This window comes from Pelodiscus sinensis, chromosome 1 (genome assembly GCF_052426305.1).
Source record: "Pelodiscus sinensis isolate ZL-2025 chromosome 1, ASM5242630v1, whole genome shotgun sequence".
In the NCBI taxonomy this organism is placed as follows: domain Eukaryota; kingdom Metazoa; phylum Chordata; order Testudines; family Trionychidae; genus Pelodiscus; species Pelodiscus sinensis.
The window spans coordinates 94772966-94798968 of record NC_143052.1 but is presented as its reverse complement, the minus strand read 5'-3'; the positions used below and the strand labels follow the sequence as shown (position 1 = coordinate 94798968).

Genomic DNA, 26003 nt, shown 5'->3' with positions numbered 1-26003 from the left:
GTGGGAGCCCTGTTATTTCCAGCCTCAGCTTGGCCACGTGGGTCAGTCAGTGCAGGCCTGCTGACTGGGACAGAGGGAAGGCAAAGGGGGAACTTGCCCCAGGGCCTGATTCAAAAGGGCCCAGAATTCCCAGGGAGGCTGTGGAATCTCCATCACTGGAGATATTTAAGAGCAGGTTAGACAGACACCTGTCAGGGGTGATCCATGAGGGCAGGGGACTGGACTCAGTGACCTCTCAAGGTCCCTTCCAGTTCTAGGATTCTATGATTCCCAGCTCTTGTGGTTGCTACTGCGGTGGCAGCAGCAACCTGAGCCTTGGGCCTTTTAAATTGCTACCAATGTGCTGGGTGGTCCACTGCGGGTAGCTGTAAGGGCTGGTGGGCAGCAGTGTAGTGCAGTGTGGCACCAAGAGCTGGCTGCCTCAGCCACACCCCACCCCTTCTGGGATCTCAGAGCTAGGGTTGCCAGATGGTTTAACCAAAAATACCGAACACTACTCCCCCCAAAAAAGGGGAGACCAAAGTTGTTGAGCAAAAAAAAAAAAAAGGACTCAAGAGTTATTAAGCTAATTTTAAAAAAAAAAAAAAACTATCATGGCCCCTTTAAGAAATACTTTTGAGGCTTTCTTGCCCTAACAGGCTGCTGGCAACCATCTGCCATCTTGTCTTCCTGCTCTGGGCCAGACAGCTCCCCTGCTAAACCAGGTAAGCACCTGGAATTTTTGCTTCCTGACCAGGAAAAAATCAGAAAATACCAGACATTTTAGGTGTCTGGTATTTTCTGAATTTTTTTTTTACCGGACAGAAGGTGAAAATACCGGACTGTCCAGGTCAATACCAGACACCTGGCAACCCTACCCAGAGCCCTGCAATTCTGTTAGCTGCCTGAGTCCATGTGTTCAGGGAGGGAAGATCTTGGGCTCCTTACATGCTTTAGGCCAGGGAGGTCTCAAACTTCATTGCACCAGAGCTGCTTTCTGGCAACAAAAATTACTGCATGACCCCAGGAGGGAGAGAGATGTCTGAGCCTGCCCAAGTCTTTCTGCCCTGGGTGGTGCAGCCATAGCCAAATGCTCACCCCATTGCCCTGGTGGGAGGGCCAAAGGGCTTCATCCCCAGACAGGGGGCCTATAACCTGAGTCCCACCACCCAGGACTGAATGCCCTTAGCCTTCTGTTTCTGCCTTGGGGCCAGGCAATATAAGCCAGCCTTGGAGACCCCACTAAAACGTGTTCTGACCCACCACTAGGGAACCACAGCTTTAGGCTGCTTCACCAAAGTAAAGCTGCTGAAGAGCCGGCTGCACTGGTCAGCGGAAGGGACCCCCCCACCCAGTGTTGCAGAGCATCCGTAGCAGCACATCAGCACCACAAGCCTTAGGGTTTGGAGTAGAGCTGTAAGCAAGGTAAGGTGAGGTGAGAGAACCTCTGCTGAGCTGCCCTTGCAGCTCCCCAGGTGCCCAAACCACCCCAAGCAGGTAGGGATAAAGTTGTAGCAACCCTGAGGCTGTTCTAGTTCCCACCAGGGGCTGGCCTGGTCTTCTGTTAACCCTGGGATAAGGGAGCATAAAAGTGCATGAAGCCACCTGTGCCTCCCACTCCTGAGCTGCATGTGGTACAGCTCAGGGGCAGCGCAGAATAGGGGCTTGGATTTTGAAGCCATCCAGATATCATAATACACTTGTCAAGCCTGCCGGTCTGGTTCTCACAAATTGCTAAGGCAGTCCTAGGGTGCATAAAGAGAGGCATTTCCAGTGGCGTTAGGGAAATGTTCTTTGTAGCATGATACCAGGCACTGCTGAGACCTCTTCCAGAATACTGTGTGCAAATCTGGTCTCCCATGATTAAGAAAGATGAATTCAAATGGGAACAGGTGCAGAGAAGAGCTAGTAGGTGTGTGACGCCTCCCCCCATGCTTTATGAAATTGATTTATGAATAGCAATATGCATAACTCAAAGATGCTTTGTACAAAATCCCTCATATTACCTATCATTTTTAATATCTCAATCTGCCAGGTCTGTATATCTTATTTTGGTGTATGTATCATTCTTGTGTGCGAAGTTGGATATATGGAGTATGGAATGGCTTATGGTTTTAAATGTGCAAATGAAAGACATCCAGGATGTTTCCCTGGATATCTGGGTGATCACCTGTGAACAGCCCCTTTTGTCCTTTAAGTCTTAGCAGTGGTTGGTCTTAGGAAGTCATGTGACCTCCCTAACTGGTAGAGGTTGACCATAGAAGGGGAGAATATGAAACAAAGAATTCCCACCCAAAGTGGAATCTATAAAACAATGGGAAGTTAGCAGTCTCTTTGTCTTTGCCTGGCATGTCACTCCCAAGAGAATGAAACAGAGATCCCAGGGAACTTCCCTGGCTTGGGGATTTAGCTGGAATTAGTTTTAGGGTAAGTTTGTAATAAGTGTTAGACTAGCTTGGGGTGGGGTGGGGGGAGATTTTAAATGTGTAATTTACTTTGCTCTGCATGTTTTCACTTGCAACCACTTAAATCCTACTGTTTATACTTAATAAAGTCACTTTTATTTACTATGAAGCCCAGTGTAAATACTTGTTACCCAGGGGCGCAACCAGTGTGTACATCCTCCTTCATTGTTAAAGAGGGCTTCCCTAAATAATTCATTTGGGGTTCTGACCCCATTTGGGGAGTGTTTTCCTAGGAAGTTGGGCCCCAAACTGCATTTTCCTTGGACCTGAAAAGTTTCAGTGTCTGTATTGCTCCTTCCGGGGACGGAGGGGAAGGGGGCAGTGATCTCAGCTCTGTGCCTTGACTGGGGGAGACCAGGAGATCTGGCCCAGCAGGACAGGGTGGTGAGAAGCCCCAAAGAGCAAGGAGGCAAGTGCCAGAGGCTTTGTTAGCACTTTGGGAATCGCCCCCAGGAGTCTTCTGTGACTGCAGCCTGTCGCAAGGAGGCTCTGCCTTACAAGAGGAGACTTAAGGAGCTTGGCTTGTTTAGCCTAATGAAGTGCTCTTTGTAAATACATCAGAGGGAGGGAGAGGCGTTATTGACCTAAAGGGCCCATGCTGGCACAAGAACAAATGGTAGAAACTGGCCATTGATCAATTTAGACTTGAAATTAGATGACAGTTGCCAACCATCAAAGGAGTGAAGTTCTGGAACAGCCTTCTAAGGGGAACAGTGGGAGCCAATAACCTAATTGGTTTTAAGACTGGGCTTGATGCGTTTATGGAGGGGAGGAGATATTGGAACTGCCTAGAGTGGCATCTGGCCCAACCCTATTAGCAAAGGTTAGTGATTATCTGCCACGGTGGTTGATGAGACACTGGATGGGGAGGGCTCTGGGTTACCACGGAGCATTTTTTCCAGCTATCTTGCTGGTGGGTCTCGCCAACATGCTCAGGGTCTGATGGCCCAATTGGGGTCGGGAAGGAATCTTCCCCCAGCTCAGAGACCCCGACCTGAAAGACACACTCCTTCCTAGCCCTCGCTTCCACACTCCCATCCATTCAGCTGTCCCCTGCCTCAGCAGCCTTAACCCAGTCGATGCAATGTGGGTGCATTTATACAACTGTCTGCAGTAAGCTGGGGAAGGGCTACTGCTTGGGGTGACTTTGCCCCCTCCCTCGCAGTCTGTGCTGGGCATCCCCAAAGCATGTGAAGCCCGGAAGAAAGCCAGCAGAGTTCAGTGAGCAGCGCTGGGAGTGTCAGAACATGTGGCAAGTCTCTAAGGCAGGGGTAGGCAATAATTTTTTGCTGGGGGCCACCTCAGAAATATTTGAAGTGGCCCCAGGCCGCTCCAGAAGGAGCAGGTCCTCGAGCGGAATGGGCCAGAATACTTCCCTGCTTCCCCACCCACAAACCATGATTAGTCTGGGGGTGGGAAAGCACATGAAGTCTTTGCGCCTCCCCCTCCCCCGAGAGGTGCCTGTACCCCCGGCGGTGGGAGGAGACTTTGCGCATTCCCCACCGCTCCCAGGCCAATCAGAGTTTGGGGGTGGGGGATCATGCAAAGTCTCCTCCCGCCCTGCCAGCAGTGCATGGTGCTTCTAAGCGCTGCGCACTCCTGGCAGGGCAGAGGAAACTTTGTGCGCCTCCCCCCGCCGCCTGGTCCTAATTGGCTTGGGGACGGGGGAGCAGTAGGGCCTCCACAGAGGCCTTTTTGCCCACCCCTGCTCTAAGAGGCCCGTCCTGTCCTCAAGTCCTCTGAGAGGCTGCAGAAAGCAAGCACTTGTGCTCTGAGGCCACTGGCCTTTCTCCCTCTTCTCTTTTTCCTCCCTTGCCACAATTGATTCCTTCCCCTTTTCCACCACATTGTTCCGTGTGTGCAAGGGACTCTAAATTTCCAAGGCAGCTGCTGAGACTTCCTCTTTCCCACCAGACACCGGGGGCCTAGGGCATTTTGGTGTACACATTAACGGAACAGGATATCTGTTGGGCTGACCTGATACAGGGAAGGAGAGGGTGTTTGCTTCTGGAAATGATCCTGGCTTGAAGTGAGACACGCCAATGTGCAGAGGGTTAATTTGTGGCTTCTCTGAAATCCACTCCTTTCCTTGCCATTGACGTGGACGCTTAGTTTTCTGCTACTGCATCTTCCTATTTCTCTTCTGAGTCTTGCAGAACACTTTGTAACACCAGGGTATATTTAGTGGCTTGGCTGTCACTCCATTTCTTCTTCTGGGTCTTTTATGAATCATTCTGTGGTCTTCTCTTGTGTGTGCCGTCACTTGTCTTTCTGTGAACAAGAACGGAAGGAAGAGCTGTCCCACCCCCCCACCACCACCACCAGCCCCAACACTTCTCTTCCTCAAATGACTCCCTCCCCCCCCCAAAAAAAAATCCCTTCCTCAAAATGGATCAAAGTTAAATTCTCTCTTAAACCATTTCTGTGCCCCATTTGCCTTTGTTTCTTGCACCTGTTTCTGCATTTAATAAAATGGCTTGAATGTCTGAGAGGGAGAGACACACACAGAAAGGGAGAGAGAGATCAAGCCAATGGCTTGTGATTGGGTTAGATTTAGTATTTAGGTCACTGCTTTATCAACTTCATTTATCCTGATCTTGCATGCAGAAGCAGCTTGTTTGTATAAGAAACCATGAAACAAATGTTGTCAAAACTGAATACCTCTGCTAGGTAGAGCCCTGGGAGTGAAATAGAGGAGTTGCAAGAACTGGGCTGGGGGACATTGGCATTGAGGTATGGTGCCCAGGACTGGTGTGGACAGCTGGAGCATTGGCAGAGCTGGGATTGAGTGCCTGGACTGGAATAGCAGGTCAGGGGGCAGGGCAGGAGAGAGATGTCATGGCAGAACAGTAGAGTGAGGAGCAGCTTGAGTTTGGAATGGCACGGGTTGCTTTGTCCTGCCCACAGTGCTGGGGCTCCACTTGCCCTGAGACAGCTCAGAATGGACCGATCTATTCTCACCAGCTTTCGGTTTTCCTTTTGTATTCCCAGGGCAATCTGATCTGAGCAAGGCTGAAGAGGCTGAAATAGAGACTATCAAGCAGCACAGGAAGGCACTGCTGGAAGACATTCAGGTATGGGCCACTCCCACCCCACATCTCCCCATCTCTGGATAGGCAAGTCTGCCCAGAACCTGCTCTCCAGAGATACTTTTTACATCCCATCTAGAACAGGAGATACCAGCAGAAGAGACTTTCCCGAGTAGGATCAGATCTGGAATTCTGTGGGTCACGTGGCACCAGTCCCACCACTAAGTAGCATTTAGTCTAGGGAAGTTTCTATTGCAAGAGATTGTCACAGCAAACACTCTACTAGGACACTTTTAAAAGGCTGGTGAATTTTATCAGCAATATTACTGGCAGCCCAGAGCCTCAGCTCAGAAAAATCGAGGCAGCTTTGTTGACAGGAATGGATCTTTGCCAATATACTGCTGCTGTCCCAATATTTGTAGTTACCATTCATTAGCACATACTACTTGTCTAGCACCATCGCTTTGCATGGCACTATACAAAATAAAAAATATACTTTCTGTTCTATTGCATTCTGTTCACAGCCCCTGCCCTGTGCCAAGTGCAGGTGCCAACCTCAGGACTGTTAGCGTGTGTCTAGACTACACCTCTCTGTCGACAGAGAGATGTAGATTAGGCACGTCAAAATTGCTAATGGAGTGGGGATTTAAATACTTCATTAGCATAAACATGGCTGCCGCCTTTTTACGAAACAGCGCTTTTTTGAAAAAAAAAAAAAAAAAAAAAAAACAGACCCGGCAGTCTAGACGTGGATCTTTCAAAAAATAAACCCTTTTTTGAAAGATCCCTTATCCCTCCTAAAATTAGGTTTACAGGATCTTTTGAAAAAGGGTTTATTTTTCGAAAGATCTGCATCTAGACTGCCGTTTTTGGGTTTGTTTTTTTTTCAAAAAAGCTCCATTTCGAAAAAAAAAAAGCGGTGGCCATGTTTATGCTAATGAAGCATGGGATATTTAAATCCCCACTTCATTAGCAATTTCGATGTGCCTAATCTACGTCTCTCTGTGGACAGAGAGGTGTAGTCTAGATACACCCTTAAGGGCACAAAACCCAAACTGGCTATCATTAGATTTAGCCACTTAGTAAGTGTGAACTCTGCAGGCACTGTAACAGCCTTAACTTGGTGTTACAGACAGTAGCCTGGGGCACTGCATTCTAGCTTGTCACCCAATCAAGTCTGCCTTTGTGATAGATGGTCCCTTATACCAAATATCACAATATTCAGGTTACACCCTGTCTGAAAGGACCAGTCACTTACCCCATGTCATTTGTACCTTAGATCCTATACCAAAGACAATGCTTATTATTACAGATAACGCCTGTATTACATTAACTAAAGGGTTATTAACTAGGAAAAGGCAATAAGGTAGTTATGACAAGGTTAAAGCTGGTAAACACATACACAAGTTACAGTTTTAGATTTAAAAAACAGAATAATGTTCAAACTCTGTCTGTCCTTTAGGGTTAATCCAGCTAAGGAGCATGGGGATCCCTTGCTTATGCCTAGAAATACTGCCTCTGAAAATGCCAAGCAGCTCAGAGATACAGCTCTGTCTGGCCCGGGATTTTTATTCCCTTCCCCCACAGTTCAAACTGTGATGGGAAAGGGTTTGTGCAGGTCCCCTCCTGATGGGTGTGCGGGGAACAATCAACAACGTGATTTTCCACAATGGTTCATCTGGTGTCTATGGGCCATCTTTTGTTGGGCAGGAGATGACATCTCTTGTGGTGAGCTGGTATTTCACGCTTGGGCATGCTTCTTTCCTGACTGTGGGGGTTTCCAGTTTCATAGGAAACATTTGTATAGTTACCAAGCAAACTCTTAAATATTACCTTCTAACACTGCAAAAGCGACAAGGAGTCCTGTAGCACCTTATAGACTAACAGATGTATTAGAGCATAAGCTTTTGTGGGCAAAGACCCACTTCGTCAGATTTCTTTGCCCACAAAAGCTTATGCTCCAATACATCTGTTAGTCTAAGGCGCTACACAACTCCTTGTCGCTTTTGCAGATCCAGACTAACACGGCTACGCCTCTGATACTTCTAACACTGATATTGTCAGGGGCTACTGATATTGTCAGGGAGCTTAATGCAGGCAGCAACTCACAAGCATCCCATAAAGTCCAAACACATCATTCTGAATCTAACACCCATTTTAACACTTCTCACACCAAGGGGATCCAGACTGGTTCCCAGCTGTGCACTTTTCAGTGTTCAGTGAGGCCTACGGGTCTTGCCAGGAGCTGGCACCTGGCCCTCCAGCATCACACCCTAGAGAGCTTGTTGAGCCAGATCAGGGGAGCTCTGTTGCTTTGCATTGGTCGAGGAACTAGCCCACAATCTGTAGGTGCCCAGATGCCCAGGTGACGAATGCAGGGGGAAGCCTTCCCAGAATAGAAGGTTAAGCCAAGTTCTGCCAGATAACTAATCCCATCTCCTGCTTCATGGTGTGAAGCGATTGCCATGGAGACAGGAATGCATCCCCCTGCCCTCCAGGTGCAGCTGGCCATGTGCATTGTTTCCTTGCCATCCTTTGAACCAGCTGGCACTGCTGGTAGGAAACCTGAGTAGATGGACCAAAAGGCAGAAGCAGGATGGCAGGAGACAAGATACTGAACTAGATGGGCCAACAGTCTGAATCTATCATCTCCCCAAAGCTGGTTGGTAACCAGCCACTGCCTGATAGGGCAGGGTGTGCTTGTGTGTCTGAGTCCCAGGGTGGAGATTCATCCCCTGGGGAGTTTCTCCAGTCATCTTGGTGCATTATCCCTGGGTTAAGCAGCTCAAATCGCCCAGCAGCTGAAAGACCTAGCACCAGGAATTAAGATTCATCATAATAAATCATTTGTATTACAGCAGCCAAATTTAGGGCTCTGTTGTGCCCTAAAATGCTCAGGGACAGTCCCTGCCCTGAAGGGCTTACCAACTAATTTGGCTCACTGGGCAAAGGGTGGGAGGAGAAACCGAGGCATGGAGAGAACCCCAAGGACTTGGCTCCCAAAAGCAGCTGACTAGGAGCCAGGAGCTATCAAGTGTGTAAAGCAGCCGAATTCCGTGTTTAAATGGTAGAACTGAGGGAGGAGCATCCCCACCAGCTCATCAGTGTGTGTGACAATTGCTGAGTGACAGGGGCACAAGCAGCTCCCTCTGGTTCAGGATCAACAGCCCCACAGGTCCTTGCTGGTTCCATGCCTCTGCACGCCTTTCCTATGGGAGGGCTCTAGGGAAAGAGGCACAGCACTCAGAGTCCATTCCTGAGCACGCTCACGTGGGTCCCTCTTCGCTTGCTCCCTGGCTTTGTCTGCACTCGACTGTTCAGCTAGGTGTGACACTCGGTGTTCGAACATTTGCCCTCCCCCTCCCCACTTACAGCCAGGGGCCTGCATGGGTGGACAAGGCCACCTGAGATGAACATTCTTTTTTATAAGACCCTCCCCACCCCACCACCCCGCCGCTGGCCCCATCACAATGGCCAGGGAACTGGGTTGGCCCTGCCCATGCCAACAGGGGTGAAGTGAGACATTTGGTGTCTCGTCCATCCCCTGGCTCTCTCTCTCATCTCCGTCTCTTCCTCCTGCAGAGGCTGAAGGAGGAGATTGCGGTGGTGCTCGCGGAGATAGATTGCTTCCAAATCTTAGAAGAGAGGTGAGGATCCAGCCATAGGCTGTGGGAGCTTGCAGGGAGGTGGCGATTACATGGATGTTCCTCTGATGCACAGGGGGTGTACTCTTCTTCAGGGTGTAGAAGGAACTGGGTGGGAGGGATGATTTAATGCTCTAACTGGAGCCTTTCCATTGACATCAGTGGGCTTTGGCTCATGTCCCAGGGGAGGGGAATTTTTCTGGGAAGGAAGCAATGACGGGGGCTGCTCGCTGGCAGTCTCTTCTCATGAGATTTCTCTTTACTAGAGAGCAGTGAGTTCAGTATAACACCAGCCCCTTCAGAGATTCCAGGCTCCATGGGGGTGAATACCCCCGGCTGTAGGATGGGCACAGGCAGGCCTGGGTGAGTGGCTTCTCTTCTTGGCCCTGGAGCAAGCCAGAGCTAAGATCTGGGAACCTCTGTTGGGAGCTCTGCCCCGCTCCTGCCCCACTCTGCAGGGAAATACAGCTGGCTGCTTCTCTTTGTGCCATCCTTGCTTCTCCCCCTTTGTATCTACAGCAAAAAGGATAAAGATCTGTGTTTGGGCCGGAAGAAATTCAACATGGACCCCAAAAAGGTAATGTGTTCTGTTCCTACCATTATTATTGGCTTCCTTTATGGACCCCTCTTTACTACAGATCAGATGCAAGCTAGCCTCTGGAAAGACATGCATTCTGCCATGGGGGCAGGGAGTAGGTTGGTTTCTCAGCCCTATCTAGCAATGGCAATGCCCCATGCCTTGATACCTACTGAGAGCCCTGAGCAATGCAGTCTCCCCCGCATGACACATTGTGCAGACACATGTCAGTCAAAGCACCCCAAAAAAATTGGAAGAGAAATGGAAGGAGGAAAGATAGGCCCAGACATCATCTGACCACTAACTCTTGAGTCTGTAAGGGAGCCGGAGCCAATGCAGGCTCTCACAACCCATGAGCTGAGATTTGACATAGACTCCTCTAAAATCTATTCCTGGGTTGCCTGGGTAGGGAGGAAGTCACCAGACAAGATGTGAGGCTTTCTTGCACACAAAGCAGGCTAAGCCAGGCTGCCCCTGCTGACCAAAGCAAAGCAAGTCCAAGTCTCCCGCATGCTGGACAACCGCCCTCACCGCACGGTGCAAACCTCACCCCACCAGCAGAAGACTCAGAACCAGGTGTGGAGGCAGAAGTGAATTTGAATAACAAGAAGACACCTAAGGGCTGCTTCCTCTTCCCTCCCCCTCTCTGCCGGACCACTTTCAGTCTATGCGCTAAGAAGAACCACAAGCTGCAATAGATAGAACAGCCCCTATCTCACTAACCGCAGCCATCGTCTTACTGGCTCCGGCTCTGCTGCTGCTGCTCTGACCAACTTTCCATCACGCCTCTGCCCCTCCGTGCTGGATGCTAAAGATGACCAGACAGCAGAGCCGGTGCTAGGCAGACTAAGCAATTGCTTAGGGCCCCCAGCAGCCCTAAGGGGAGAGAAGAATATTCCTGCTTAGGGCCTCTGCCCTTCAGTACCATCACTGTAACTCCTGGCAGTACCCACCACAGAGCACTGCCTTGGGGACATTCACTCCAGAGCACCAGCATTAGCACTCCTACTTGGCAACCTGGTCCCTTGCAGTCTGCTGTGTGGACCACGAGGAGAGGGATTCAGATAGCAAGTCTGGCTGTGTGCTCCCCAGTTCTGAGGAGTTGGGGAGTAGCAGGCGACCTCAGCAGAGTTGGATTTGGAAGGAGGCCTGCAGAGCTGGGGAAACATGATGTCCAGAGCTGCTTGGGCTGGGGTGACCATTAAACTGTCCTTCTGTGGCCCCTCAAAACCTCCTCACACACAGCCTGGGTGCACTCTTCCCTCAGGGGATCCAGTACTTGACTGACCACAAGGTGCTGACCTCAGACTTGCGAGAGATCGCCAAGTTTCTCTACAAGGGAGAGGGCCTGAACAAGACAGCCATTGGGGATTACCTGGGAGAGAGGTGAGTCTCCTGGAGCTGTCCTGAGTCTCTTAGGTCTTGTCTACCATGAGGGCTAGAGCCCCTAGCAGCCCCTAGGGTAGGCAGGCAGAGCTGCTTCTTGCACTGGGGGAGCTCGGCCCTGCCTGAAAGGTAGGTAAGCGATGTATACAGCCAGGGCTGGCCTTACTATGAGGTGAACTGAGGCGGCCGTCTCAGGTGACAGACTGGGGGGGGGGGGCCGCCACTAGGACCCAGAGTGTAGAAAATTGTGTCTGCTGCTGGTGCATCTGTATTCTCTCTGCTCTAGATGCACAGAGATGGTGGAGTGCTGTGCTGGAGGAAGGAGGGCACAAGAGACATAACAGGCAGGCAGGAGAAAAGGGGACATGGGGGCGTCATTTGAGCTCCCCGCCTCAGATGCCAAAATGTTGTGGGCCGGCCCTGTATACAGCTCAGTTTCGAGTGGTTTACCAGAATGCAAGGGTTAGCACTGGGGCAGCTGCATTGGTTGCTGATGGCTGAACCCCTGATGCAGACAAGACGTCAGTGTAACAGCTTTGCCAAAGCTCCAGGTGTCTTTTTGTGGAGGAAGAGGAACTGAAATGTGAAAGGAGGGAGGGGGCGTGTGCAGAGGGGAATTGGAGCTCTGTGGGGCTGCTCTGGGTCACGGAGTAAAGCTGCATCAACAGGACTCCCTCTCTCCTCCCACCCTCCCACTCAAGCAGGGATCCAAGGAACCTGCAGATCCTTCAGGCCTTTGTGGAATGCCACTCCTTTGCCAACCTCAACCTGGTGCAGGCACTAAGGTGAGTGAGCAGAAGTGGAGCTGCATTGGGTGCTCAGGTCTGGCTGCCTACTCAAGCTAACGTACACCAGAGGGCACAAGGCAAGGGAGGTGGCTCCAGCATGCATCTGGGAGGACTCTTGCCCCCGCTTTAATCTGCAGGTGTCCAACTGTACTAATGCAGTAAAACCCTTTCCTGGGGTAGTGACTCATTCCTGTGCAGTGCGTGGGGGAGTGTGACCCTCTAGGGGCCTCTTGTTGCCAATGTTCCTGCTAATCGTTTCCATCCATGTGTGGATTTTTCGCCTTCTGTGTGTGGAATAAATTTTGTTATGTGCACCAAGGCATGTGCAATGTGCACCACCATTAGAAACAAAAACATCTAGCTGTGAACACCCTGCTAATCAGAAGCATTGGAATCTCTCCTGAGTGGCCACAGAAGCACCCGGCTTACAGGGAACACTGCACTGTGATTCCTTGTGTTAGGGAAACGTTACTTATCTGTCGTAGGAAGGCATCCTACTCTTTCATTTGCTGGCCTCCCCCATTCCTCCCAGAGTATCCCAGCATGCTGTGGTGTGTTGGGGGAGAGGGCTTGCTCTTTCTAGGGGTGGCCACATTAGAGCCGTCCATGTGCTGCAGGAGAGGGACCCTTCCAAGTTTCAAGGGCATCTCACTGAGTTCCCACACTGCCCTTGAGGGCTTCTTGTTGGGCTCTTGGGCACTAACAGCAGAGGGAGCCTGTGTTCTGGGGCAGGTGCCTCATTTAAGATTGGGCCAATGCGGTGAGGAGAGGCCCTGAGCACTGGAGCAGGTGTTCTGTCCTCCTCCTTTGGGGTTTTTTTGAGGGGGGGGGGGGCTGCTTCTCAGGGACAGTGTCCAGTTGTTGCCCTAGGAGCTGGGAGAAAGGTTCCTTGTTTCCCAGGGTGGAAGTCTCACTGGAGGCTGAGAGGAAAGCCTCCTGCGTCCTAGCCTGGGCCCCATCACACTCGCCTTGGGAAGAAAGGGGTCCGTTTCACATAAGGATGTCCTGCTGCCTTCCCTGTGTTGAGGGAGGACTCCCTCACGTCCACTGGAGAAAGGAGGGTGCCCCTGGGGTATGGAGAGGGGTGCGCTTCTCCAGGAGCCTGTCTGGCCATTTCATGACTATCCCACGAGCCCCGTGTCCTTGCAGGCAGTTCCTGTGGAGCTTTCGGCTGCCTGGGGAGGCCCAGAAGATTGATCGGATGATGGAGGCCTTTGCCAACTGGTACTGCCAGTGTAACCCAGGAGTCTTCCAATCGACAGGTAGCTGCAGAGGAGGGGAGCAGTGACGAGCTACTGGCATTGGCTGAGTTATTTGCTAAAGAGGGGCCATGATCCACCACTCACAACATATAGAAAGGCAGGATCTTCTGCTTTAGCTTCCCTTAGGCCTGGTGATCTGGGCCCCATTCCCTGTCACTTCTGCCAGTTCCTAACCCTACCTGACTCTTTCAGAGACAAGGGACAATGCTGCTCTCCATTTCACTGACAGAACCCACTGGGCCATGTCTGCAGCTAGTGTGAACCCGCTCAGCTGCCTGGAAGCCAGCAGAGTCTACATGGGTTGACCCCCACTGGGGATCCAACCCAAGAGTTTCTAGTCTCTTACTCTCTGGGGGTATGTCTACACTACCCCGCTAGTTCGAACTAGGAGGGTAATGTAGGCATACCGCACTTGCAAATGAAGCCCGGGATTTGAATTTCCCGGGCTTCATTTGCATAAGCGGGGCGCCGCCATTTTTAAATCCCCGCTCGTTCGAACCCCGTGCCGCGCGGCTACACGTGGCACAAACTAGGTAGTTCGAACTAGCCACGCGGCACGGGGTTCGAACGAGTGGGGATTTAAAAATGGCGGCGCCCCGCTTATGCAAATGAAGCCCGGGAAATTCAAATCCCAGGCTTCATTTGCAATTGCGGTATGCCTACATTACCCCGCTAGTTCGAACTAGCGGGGTAGTGTAGACATACCCAAAAGGAGTTGCCTCTTGTCACCTTGATTTCCCTCTTCTTCTCATTAGTTCCGATCTCCTCTTCCTTCCTTCCACCTCACCACTCGTCTTCCTTTCCCCTCATGCCACACTCCACCACAGTCCCTCTCCAGAAGCTCTACCAACACTGATGCTTAAGGATAGCACTGCTCCTCCTCCTGTCAGTGATCTGCGCTCAGGTAGAGGAGTCAGTAAAAAGCCAGTTCAACCCATCCTGTCATCACCATCAGGCTGCTGTCTCCAGCCCACAGATCCTTGGCAAGGGGGTGACTGCCCCTCCCACTGTGACTGGAACCTTGCCAGATCTCCAAAGGGAACAGGGACATCTCCCACCCCTTCCCCCCAGAACCCCAGGGATGTCTGGAGCGGTGATGCTGCCAGACACATGCCCATGCCTGAGTGCTCTCTTGCTTGCCGGCAGATACATGCTACGTGCTGTCTTTCTCCGTCATCATGCTGAACACCAGCCTGCACAACCCCAACGTAAAGGACAAGCCCCCCTTCGAGAGGTTTGTGGTCATGAACCGAGGCATTGACAATGGAGGGGACCTGCCTGAAGAGCTCCTGCGGGTAAGTGCTCCTGCCTCCTGGCATGGCTTGCTGCCAGGTGCTGAGCTGGGAGAAATACCCAACCCAGCCGAAGACATCATTAATACCCCTCCCGGGACATGGTGGCACCCGTTTCTGGATGGCCTCCTTCCCCAAGAGTGGGAAAGTCCATATATTCTTCCCCACTTAGTAGCTCGAGAAGTGCAAATAGCCCAGGGCCTGCTGGGCCCAAGGAATAAGTGGACTGTACCATGCTTGGGGAGCAGGGGTGCTGCAGGAGAGAGGTATGGATGTCTGGAAGATGAGAGAATTTGTCATGGCCAGCAGACAGAGAGGGTGCATTTGATAGACCCCGCCAGTGTAGCCTGGTTGGTCAGTGTGTGCTGCAAAGCATGATGGCGATAATGGCGATACCATCATTGTGGGCCAATTTCTGAACTCCTTGCTCACACTGTAAAAGCGGCGAGGAGTCCTGTGGCACCTTATAGACTAACTGAAGTGTTGGAGCATAAGCTTTCGTGGGCAAAGACCCACTTCGTCAGATCCATGTCAGATGACATGCATCTGACGAACTGGGTCTTTGCCCACGAAAGTTTATGCTCCTACACTTCAGTTAGTCTATAAGGTGCCACAGGACTCCTCGCCGCTTTTGCAGATTCAGACTAACACGGCTACCCCTCTGATACTTGCTCACACTGTGTAGCACCCATGAACATCCCCACTGGATCCTGAGGACTATTCGCAGAGCAAGGGACGGACGTGAATAAGGGGCTTAGAGTCTGGTTCTATGATTTCAGTGTGTCAAGGGTACCAGAACAGGGGGAGGGGTGTGGAGCCATAGCCCCATCACTTTTAAAAGTGCCTTCTCCCTTTTTTCCTGCCTTAAGGGTGAGCGATGAGAGGAGGGGGACAACTGAGTGGAGAGAGCCCTCAGGGGAAGTGGCAGAGTGGGGCTGGGAAGTGACAGAACACAGGTGGGACCTCGGGGAATGGGTCAAGGACTAGGGGTGGAGCTGGGGAGGACGAGGGACAGGGCCACTAGGGGGCAGAGCGCAGGCAGCCAGGAGGGGAACAGAGCCACAGTGTAGGTACTGGTGGCTCCCCCATTTCAAGGAAGCTTCTGGCCCTCCTACAATGTGTTCTCGCTGAGGGGAGCTTTGGTGTCTCTGCATGTCGTGCTGTTTCTGCACCTTAGGACCACGGGTTCCTCTGATCCTGAATGGCCTTGTGCCCCAGCCTCAGAAAGTCCAAAGGGATTTTTTTTAATTTATGAATTCCTATATTGTCTGGGGGCCATTCCCCCTCTCACTAGGCCTCTCTCTTCCATGTGGCACTGCCTGTGGGTTCACCCTCTGGCTCCGTTGGCAGTATCAGTACCCAGAAGGGGATCCACTGTTACAAGAGGGAGTCGTGAGGCTTGGGCCAGGAAGAGCCTTAAGGACCAGATTTCCAAAAGAGCAGAGCAGCTCTGTGGGCCGTATTCAGGGGCCTAAAGGGACAGAGCTGGCCTTGAAGGGAGACCAAATGCAGGTGTGCATTGATGGCAGCAAAGCAGTGTATGCATGTCCTGCTTTTCCCATGCCGTTCCCATAGCTGTGAAGACCAGTCATACAACACAAGGCTGAGCCAGGCACTTTGACAGCCCCTCCCTTCTCACCCAATCCCCTGAAAGAGGAAGGTCTCGCATCTCCTGCTCAGCTTTAGCCTGTAGAGAGGGGAACTGCACAGTGCTGCAATTGCAATTCTTTCTTTGGGTGCCCACAGCCCTAAACCACTGTGTTACCCCTCTGCCTGTGTGCGTGTGCGTGTGCGTGTGCGCCATTTCCCTGCCACACCAATCTGTCCAGCTCACCAGTAAACTCCTCAGGACTCTGCCAATCTTACCCTGGCCTTGCCGGTAACCTTCAGTGAACCCCTCCTCAACCCCGCTAGGGAAGTGTTTCAACCCCTGACTGCCCGTAGAAATACCAAGTCTGCTGCCTCCAGACAGACAGAAACCACACCTGCCTGTGGGCTCACAGAGGACACGCTCTTTCCCCTAGTATGCAACACTGAGATGGTTCATAGTAAAGCCAGCCCTTAGTGTCAGAACGCAACACAGAGATTTAAGGGATCCTCAGCCAGAGGAAAAGAGATGGTGCCAAACAGCACAAAAAGAACACGCGTTTCAGTGGCTCAGACTTACTCTTAGCAAATGGCAAGCAGCTTTCCCACGTCCATCAAGAGATCTGCATGCACAGCCTCCCAGAGCCCCCGGGCACTGCCCCCTTTGCCCTCTAAAGTGATGGATAATGAAGGAGTCCCTTGGCTACTTTTTTAGTCCAGAAAACCTTTGAAATGTAGTCTCTGAAACGTAACCCCCAAGCTCCTCGCCTCAGCTGCCTGGTCTTTAGGGAGTAGGTGACTAGTCCACTCTTCAGCCTCTGATGGATTTGTTTCCTCAGTTGCTTCTCTCAGAGCTTGATCCATGCTGACAGGTAAAGTCACATTCCTTCGTTTATCAACTGCCTCCACACCCTAATGTCAGAACATCCTGCCTGTGCCCATCCACAGCTCTGTATTCACAAACTGTATATACATCACACAGTGGTCTTCATGACCAGTGTGGCACCAGTTTTCATATGAGACCTCACAAGATAAGGTTTAGCTAAATATTCTGACAACTGGGTATTGGGTGTAAGGAGTTTGTCTGGCCTGCTAGGATTTGCTGTTCCATAACTTTGCACCCTTTGCTGGTTACAATCGGGCACTCTTACCTGCCACAGGGATGATTTGGCATTCAGAACACTGTGTCAACTGTATCCTGTTCATGAAACCCCCCCAACCGCAGCCATGACTTTGTTTGGCACTCCCCCACTGCGCTTCTTCCTCAGTGTGGAGGGCTCAGATTTCTGGTACCATGTCACTTCCTGACGGTTGTTTGGAGGAAATTGCAGGAACCTTTTGGTCAGAATCTTGCATAATAAATGATGTCAAATCCCAGTAGCACAATGTGGTCCCTGTAACGGACGAGAAACTGGAATGCCTCCACAGCTGCGCAATGGACTGGCATGTGCCTGATAGCTCCTGTGTGTGTGTCTGCTTCTCATTGCTACCCTCTGCGCTTGTGTCTATTCAAAATAGCATGCTACCCTTGTGGGAATTCGTGTGTGTGTGTGTGTGTGTGTGTGTGTGTGTGTGTGTTTACCACACCTAATTGTTCACTTACAGGAGCTTTCTCGTGTGTGTGTATTTACTCACACCTGATTGCTTACTTACAGGAGTGTTCTCCATTGGTTGTGTGTGTGTGCATACGTAACAAGGACCTGTGTAATGGCCACATACTGCTCCCTTTTCGTCTTTGAGAGATACCATGTAGGCAGCAACTCCTGTCCATTCATATATAGGGAATGTCAGTGAGAGAGCTGAGGTCCCCCTGTGCTGCCTAAAGCTTTTTAATTTCTCTCTTCCTTTTTCTGTGGGACAGAATCTGTTTGAGAGCATTAAAAACGAGCCGTTTTCCATCCCGGAGGATGATGGGAATGACCTCACACACACTTTCTTCAACCCCAGCCGAGAGGGCTGGCTTCTTAAACTGGGTACGAATCCCCTCCTTGTGCAGCTCTCCCCCATGAGCATCCCCCAAGTTTCCTGCGCAGCAGTGGGCAGGTCTGCAGCAGCATTCTGCTGCCATGGGTTGAGCCTGACCCCTGGTGTTCAGATCTACTGCTGTCGGCTCCTGCACCTCCCAGAGCCTGCAGATTCAGCTCCCTCCTCCCTATCCCCACCCCAGTTCTGAGCTGTGCCAGTTCCCTGTGTGCATTCAGCATGGGGTGGAGGCTTTATCCCTGGCCACTGATCTTCAAGGGATGATGAGAGTGGGGAGGGGGCCTCTCAGGGACTGACGCCTTATGGTTCTTGCTGTTCCTAGGGGGTCGAGTGAAGACCTGGAAGCGCCGTTGGTTCATTCTGACTGATAATTGCCTCTACTACTTTGAATACACTACGGTGAGGGCTGTGCTCCAGCCAAGCAAATCTCTGCCAGGGGCTGTATTTTCCAGGGGTAATGAGAGATACACTCCACTCTGTGAACTCTGGACCGAGGTCAGACTAAGTCCCATCGTTCCCATCCCCACCCTCACACTGTGACCCACAGCTGCCATTTCAGACATGGTACCTTCTGTCAGGCAGAACTCCGGCCAGCTATAGCCATGGTCTTCAAGCGTCCCTTTGATTTGCCAGGGTGCTTTTGCCTGCTCTGTCATAATGCTTGGGATGAGGAGGGGTGTACCAAGGCAATGGGGAGCAACACTTCTTTGGTCCGGGCACAGAGAGCATATCAGACACTCATATTGGCTTCTCATTGGCTTCCAGGATAAAGAACCTTTGGGGATCATTCCCTTGGAGAATCTATCAGTTCGGAAAGTGGACGACCCCAAAAAGCCAGTAAGTTTCCCCCATGTGGTACCATGACAAGATGGGCCATCCAAGATGCTAGCAGGTTTATCCTCCAGCCCCACTCTGGGGCATTGTCCCAGGCAGCAGTCTGCCGTTGTGGCACCTCTTGCCCCGCGCTGGGACCTCTTGCCAGGCAGATCATCCTCCTTTTTAAAGCTTCACATGGGTGCAGGTGCAAAACACAGGATCCACAGCTGCAGAGACCGGGTCCAAAGGGCACTATTTATGAGGGGCTAGGGGAGCAGTAGCCCCCTCTCCCAAAGTTTGAACCCCTGGATTTCAAAGGTGAGGTCTGCTTAAAGCCAATACCCTGGATCCAGAAGCAATTTTGGAAAGGCAATGCCTTCCCTTGTCCATATTACCCACTGCCCACAAGCCTGGGGCTTTTTTGCCTTCTTCTGCACCCCAAGGCACAGGTTAAATCAGTAAGTAAACTAGTGTAAATGGTGGATTCTCTGTAACCTGAACCCTTTTTGAACCATGATTTGAGGGCTTCAGTAACTCACCCAGAGGTCGGGGTCTAATACAGGGGTGGATGGGTGAGAGTCTGTGGCCTGTGATATGCAGGGGGTCAGAACTGATGGTCGCAATGGACTTTGGCCTTCAAGTCTGGGAGTAAGAAATAGCGCTGTGCTGTTAGAGAGGCTCCCCCAGAAAGCTGACCTCAAACTGCCTTCCTTTCTGTCTCTTGTGTGTGGCCAGTGTTGGTTGCTGTATGGCAGGTGATGCTGTACTGTTACAGGTGCCCAAAAGATGCGAGGCAGTGTTCCTATTTGACTGTCTCTGGCAGGCTGTGTGAGGTGCAGTACATACCACAGGGTGCTTTCTGGGAACTTGTTCTCTCTCTCGGTAAAACATGGGTTAGTGGGCGAGACAGCACAGGGGTCACTGAGCACAGGGTGGGGCTGCATTTACTTGCCAAGCATCTGAGCTACTGGAATCGAGCTCAGCAAGGTTGAGATCCCTGGAGCGTTACAGGCAAAGTGTTGGCCCCAATTCAGGAACTGACAATCTCACTGCCACCTCTGCAAACTCCCTTAGCGTGACCTCCCAAAGTGGAGCTCCTGGAACAATGGCTTTACAGCCTGACCCCTCACTCCCTGCATGCCTCTCCCTGCAGAACTGCTTCGAGCTCTTCAATCCCAGCTGCAAGGGGCAGAAGATCAAAGCCTGCAAGACAGACGGGGATGGGAAGGTAGTAGAAGGCAAACACCAGTCCTACAAGATCTCGGCAGCCACGTCGGAGGAGCGCAACTTGTGGATTGAGGCAATAAAGTAAGGGGACAAGACCAGAGAGAAAGGAGATGGCTCCCCTGGCACGGTGAAATGGGGTGGTGTGAACTCCGGTCAGGGGAGATGTGCCACAGGCAGAGGCCAGAGCTGTCTGTGGGGCGCCAGCAGGCAGAGATGTAAATGCCAACGCTGTGCCAGCATGCAGAGCTGGGGGCCTCACCTTGCCTCTGTAGGGCACTGGGGCAGCATGTTCAAGGCAAGGGAGCAGAGAGACTTGAAAGCCAGTGGTCGTCAGTAAGGGAGATCGATGTTCACACTGCCAGCATTCTTGACCCCCTTATCTCTCCATCCCTGTGGTTCCAGGGGCAGAGCTATCTTGCACCTGGAGGCTCTTGCAGAGAACTCCTACTGCCACCTGCAAAGCTTGACTCTCCAGTAGTTGAAGGCACAAGGTGCTGCTGGGGGGCCTGCAGATCCTCTGGTCCGGGAAGGGCTCCATTGTTTGTAGGCTCAGAGAATCCTGAGGTTTGCTGTGTCATTTCCCAGCCCTGACACTCTCTCTCTCTCTCTCTCTCTCACTCACTGTCCAGGACCAGCATCACCCGGGATCCCTTCTATGACCTGGTCTCAGCCCGTAAGAAAAAGATTGCCAGCAAAAACTGAGCCGGCTGCTGTCCCGTTCATGATCTTTAATAAGTGGGCCATATTGTCCCTGACAGAGTTCAGCCAGGGAAGGATGCTCAGGGACCATCGCCTTCCCCTACCTCCTGACTGCCAGGCTGACAAACCCCATTTGACGCCTGTCTTTCCAATCTGGGGAAATGTCTACACTGCAAAGTTAATTCGAAATAACAGCCGTTATTTTGAATTAACTTCAATAGCGTCTATACATACAAACCGCAATTTCGAATTGAATTCGAAATTGGTAAATTCGAATTTGGTAAACCTCATTCTACGAGGAGTAACGCCAAATTCGAAATAGCTAATTCGAAATAAGTGCTGTGTAGACACTTAATTCGAATTAGCTGGCCTCCAGCCCTTCCCAGTTTCCCCTGGTGGCCACTCTGGACCACACCAGGAAAACTCCTCTCCTCTCCCCAAGCCCCGGAGTCCTTAAAGGGGTAGACACTGGCCAGACGGCACGTGTCAGAGCCAGACCTACCAGCAGTCTCTGCCCCTGACCCAGTGGCCCCAGGATGAGCCGGGCAGCCAGTGGCAGCCAGCCGCCCCCCGCCCAGTCCCCCAGCACCCAGGAGCCAGTCAGGGGTCGTAGATGCCAGGCTTCCTCCTGGACCAGTGAGATCATGGACCTCATTGAGGTTTGGGGGCAGGCCCCCAATGTCCATGATCTCCACACTAGGAGGAGGAATGTGGCCATCTATACCCGCATAGCTGCCACCATGGCCCAGAAAGGCCACAGGCACACCCAGGAGCAGGTGCACCTGAAAATTAAAGAGCTGAGGCAAGAGTAAGCCAGGGCCACTCGGGGCAGCTCCTCAGCAGGAGCAGACACCTGCCCATACTTCGAGGCACTGGACCGCATCCTGCGGGGCGGGTTGGTCCGTGCCACCCCGGGGGGCAGCAAGCTGGGACCAGAGGGCCCTGACCAGGGCACAGACGAGGAGCCGCCACAGAGAGTGCCACACTGGCCGGACCCCTGAGCTGTCCCAGCAGCAGAGTCACCAGGGTCGTCTGGGGAGGCCACACCATGTAAGTGCCATCACTGTCCCCTTCCTGGGGGGGGGGAGGGGTCAAGGGACCGCGCGCATGGGCCTTGCTTACCACAGATCATGCAGCAACCTGTGCACGTGCGAGCATGTGCCGTGCCACCCCTGGGCAGGTGGCTCCAGCTGCGTACCACGCAGGGGCTGTGACCTGATAGCCACACGCATGTGTGAAGAGACCTGACATGCTCCTGACCCCGGGGCGGGACACAGCAGGACGCCCTCCCTTCACAAGCCCCCTCTAACATCCCCCCCCACCTCACTCACACTATACACAGCACAGGAGCATGGGTGCGGTCTCGAGGCAGCTCCCACTTCCGGGGATAGCCGGACATTCCGGCCATGGCCTTTGTGCAAGCACAGCGGCTCTGACGGTGCAGGGCACGGTCATCCTCACCTCGCAGAGGGGGGCTGGGCTTCACCCACTGTGTCCCCCGGGAGAACTGACCACTTCTCTTCTTTCTCCACAGCCTCACCAGCTGCACGTGCAGGGTGCACCACCCCGCCCGGGACATGCTCCCGCACCCGAGTGCTCCACAGGACAACTGCAACACGGTAGGGGTACCGAGAGCAGCAGCGGGGGGCCCTGCGAGCCCTGGCCTGCATCATGGAGCAGCGGGCACAGGAAGAACAGGAGTTCCAGAGGGAGCTGCTTGCCCAGGGTCGTGCCCTCTGTACCCATCTGGAGACCCTGGTGCAGCACGTGCTGACTTGTGCAGCTCAAGCACCTGCTGCCCCCCCGCTACCATTCCTCCTCCCACTTCTACTCCCCCTCCCGCCTCTCCCTCCTCAACCTCCACACCCTCCTCCTCAATCTCCACACCCCCCACCTCAACCTCCGCACCCTCCTCCCCATCCCCCCAGGGACGCCGAGGCCCTCGCACCCGCCATGCTGGGAAACATGTGGCCTGATGAAACCCTGACCCCTGAGCGCTGAGTTTCCCCTCCCCCTTCCTCCCCTTGCTTCCCCCTTCCAGCTCCCTCCTCCCAGTTTTCCCCCTCCCCTCTCCCACCCTCTCTTCCCCTCTCCCACCTCCTTTCCCCACTCTCACCAGAGTTTCATTCCTCCCCCCCAGTTTTGTTAAATAAAGACAGTTTATATTTATGAAAAAAAATGTGTCTTTTATTTGACATCAGGAAGGGGAGCTAGGGAGGGGTAAATGGAAGGACGTGAGGGAGGAATGGGGCACGAGCCCCCGGTGGGGAGGACTGGGGTGGCTCTGAGGGGTGGATGCTCTCCTGCAGGTCCTCCTGGATCCTGACAGACCCCGATGGACCTCCCAGATGGCAGCCTGCAGCAAGTGCAGCCGGGCTAATGGCAATGATCCCACAAGATGCACCGGCATGCCCAGGGGCAGCTCTGGCTCCATGTGGCCGAGTGCTGTGGTGTCCCGAGTGTGGGCACTCAGGACACTCCAAAACAGGACTGCTTTGCTGTCCCTCATCGAGGTAGACAAGCAAGCGGGGAACCCTGAGAACTGTCTGTCCTGGGTGGGGGTAGGGTCCCTTTAAGCACGGAGCTCAGTTAGCCTCAGGCAGCAGCTCCACACACTAAGTCCAACCTGATGCCCTGCCGGCACTGGTTCCAGCCAGCCTTAACTTCGGTTCAGGGTCCACTCAGTGTGGATGCGCTATGTCGAAATAGCAAAACACTATTTCGAAATAGTTTTTGTGTATAGATGCGTTATTTCAAATTAGCTTAATTTGAATTAACTATTTCGAATTAAGTTCACTCAAATTAACGCTGTAGTGTAGACATACCCCTGGAGTTCAAATCTGAAAGGGAGGGGGTTGATGCAGATGTGGACCTGGCTATGGGCGTGGCTAACAAGGGCCTGGCAAACAGGTCTCTGTGAGGGGCTGCGGCTCTGGAGCGACACCTTTGTGTTGACCTTCAGTCCTCCCAGTCTTCTCCCAGCCAGCAGCACTCCTGGGGGCTGCACGGCTGCACTGTTTCAGGGGAGCAGAGCTCTGCATCCCAGGTGCTCCTGGTCAGCAGCAGAGAGAGGAGGACTGGCGAGCACATACAGTGCCCTGGGGTTTTGAACTCCGGTCTCTTGTGTAAAAATCCCAAACCAACCACTGGGTGAAATGGTCTTTAAAAGGTAAGAGCTGCACAGGCATGACTACAAGCCTTGTCTAGTAAGTGGCATGCCCAGGGTGATGAATCTCTGCAGTGTCTGGACATGGAAAGACACTGACCAGCTGGATACGGTGTCTGGTTAGGGTATAAGTGTGGTGACTAACAAGCAAGGAAAGAAGGTGAAGGCAGCCATGGAAGACCATGATGCCCACTGGGAGAGGTCCACACCTCTGGGAGATGGTAGGTAGGAGGGGAATTGCAGGCTGGACTCTCAGCTGCTTCTGGGCTAGGTGATCTAATAAGCTATCTCCACCTCCTCTGATACCCTCTCTGCTCCCAACCTGTAGTTTGGAGGGCCCCTGCGTCTCTTCCCCTCTCCTACCATCCCTGCTGTTTCTAGCCTCTCCTTGGCTCCTTCCTGTGCCCTCCTTCCTGCCCCTTTCCTCCTGTAGGGGGCTCTGTCCACAAGGAAATCTGCAGCAAGCCCCGTGCAGCCAGATTATTTATTTTGCCAATGCACCAGGGATGGGGAATTAATTTCAAGAGGCAGAGACTGTATCTCGGAGTCGGAGCACGCGCTCGCCCACAAGAAGGAACGTGAAGGTTTTTGTCTGGTCTCTTTTATAGTGTGTCCGGGATTGAACCTCCGAGTCTTTCATCTGACAGTGAGTGAACTTGCCCCTCCAGACCCATAGGGGCTCCAGTATAGGGATGGAAAGCTGGATCGTGGGAGGCTGGGAGAGGGGGTAAGAGGGAAGGGCTTAGAGTCTTGCCCTCAGCTGGCAATTTCTTCAAAAAATCCTCGTTGAATGTTAAAAGATGCCACCAGCTTCCTGGCCTTGCCCAGAAGCAGAGATTCTGGGATTGTGTTCAGTCCTTGTGCCTGCCATATTCCCCTCCAGAGACATGGACCCCATGTCTGTTCTAGGGGCACGGAAATCTAATGCAGGGCTCTTATCTCAGCCCCCACCCCTCAGTTAGCTCCTGCAGGTCCCATTGGGGGCTGTCCCCCATATGTTCCAGAGCTAGATCACTCCAGAGTAGATTGTTTCGTGGGGAGGGGGAGCAGGGCAATGAGTAGGTAACAGGAAAGGTGATGGGGCAAGAAGTTATTCTACTCATCCATCCAACTAATCCAGCAACACAGGAACAAGGGTAGCGGGTTTCCCTTCTCCAGGGGGCTGAGAAGGGGAGGAGAGGGGGCAGAGTTTGTCATCCTTCCAAATGCGTGCTACCCACTGACTACACAGGCTGCACGAAGTTTACTAGACAGGCACACCCACTACCCACACACCCTCTATGAACACCCGCCTGCTGAGAGCCCACCCCAGCCCCATGCACACACAATAGGCACAATTAGCAACATTGGACCCCTGCCATAGGCTGCCTCATGCTGGGCATTCAAAACTTGAGTTCCCCATACCTCAAATCCACATGCTGTTGCTGCACCCACCCCCCTATACAGCACCCACAAACTCACTACAGGAATGATCTGTGTGGCTCCAGCAGCCAGGCCCTGGACGCTGGACATTTACAGTGGCTCACTGGCCCAGACACCCATTCTCCTGCATATCCCTACTAGAAATCAGCGCGTGCGCTCGCGCACACACACACACGCTATTAGATAGCACATTTGACAGATTGATGGCTAGCAAAAGCACTCGTCTCTCGTCACAGGCGGCACGGGTGACGCACACACACACACACACACACACACAAGCACACACCCACCAAGGGAAAGCTGACACTTGTCCCCCTCCTATCAAGGACTCCTGCACGCAGCTGGTAATTTATTTTCATAATAAATTGCCATCGATCTTGGTAAAAGGCCAGGAGGAGAACAACGCAAAGCCAGGCAGCTCACTGCATCCTGCGCCTGCCCCTCCCGCGCCTGTTTATCAGCTCCTCCTTGGAAATATAATACATTTTAAAAGGCTTTCTAGAAATCATTTGCAAGCAAGGGAGGTGGAAGCTGGGAGGGAAGCCAGGGGTTTCAGGCAATTCAGCTTAGAGAGCTGTGTATGTAGCAACGCACATAAAAAGCACTGCGCAGAGGAAGGGGTGGGAATGCTTACGAGAGAGCTGGACAGGTGGCAGGGCCCAAAACTGAATTCTGAAATAA

The 26003-nt window shown here is 52.5% G+C and overlaps 1 protein-coding gene across 4 annotated transcripts in view; it reads left to right on the top strand.

Annotated features, from left to right (window-relative positions):
- The window catches only part of CYTH4 (cytohesin 4), a 31292-nt gene extending 5799 nt beyond the window's left edge, over positions 1–25493 (top strand). Inside the window, exons 2-14 of one of the 4 annotated variants that reach the window (XM_075937495.2) lie at positions 5436–5518; positions 9056–9120; positions 9637–9694; positions 10962–11080; positions 11782–11865; positions 13018–13130; positions 14277–14425; positions 17871–17982; positions 18315–18391; positions 18758–18829; positions 19962–20116; positions 20665–21784; positions 22269–25493. In XM_075937495.2, coding sequence (XP_075793610.1) covers positions 5436–5518; positions 9056–9120; positions 9637–9694; positions 10962–11080; positions 11782–11865; positions 13018–13130; positions 14277–14425; positions 17871–17982; positions 18315–18391; positions 18758–18829; positions 19962–20116; positions 20665–20737 — 1160 coding nt within the window. In that variant the 3' untranslated portion in view covers positions 20738–21784; positions 22269–25493. Of the gene's footprint in view, positions 1–5435; positions 5519–9055; positions 9121–9397; positions 9481–9636; positions 9695–10961; positions 11081–11781; positions 11866–13017; positions 13131–14276; positions 14426–17870; positions 17983–18314; positions 18392–18757; positions 18830–19961; positions 20117–20664; positions 21785–22268 lie in introns of those variants that run through there. The other 3 variants (XM_075937502.2, XM_075937521.2, XM_075937513.2) reach the window with 3 other exon arrangements.
- Positions 25494–26003: the final 510 nt, after the last annotated feature.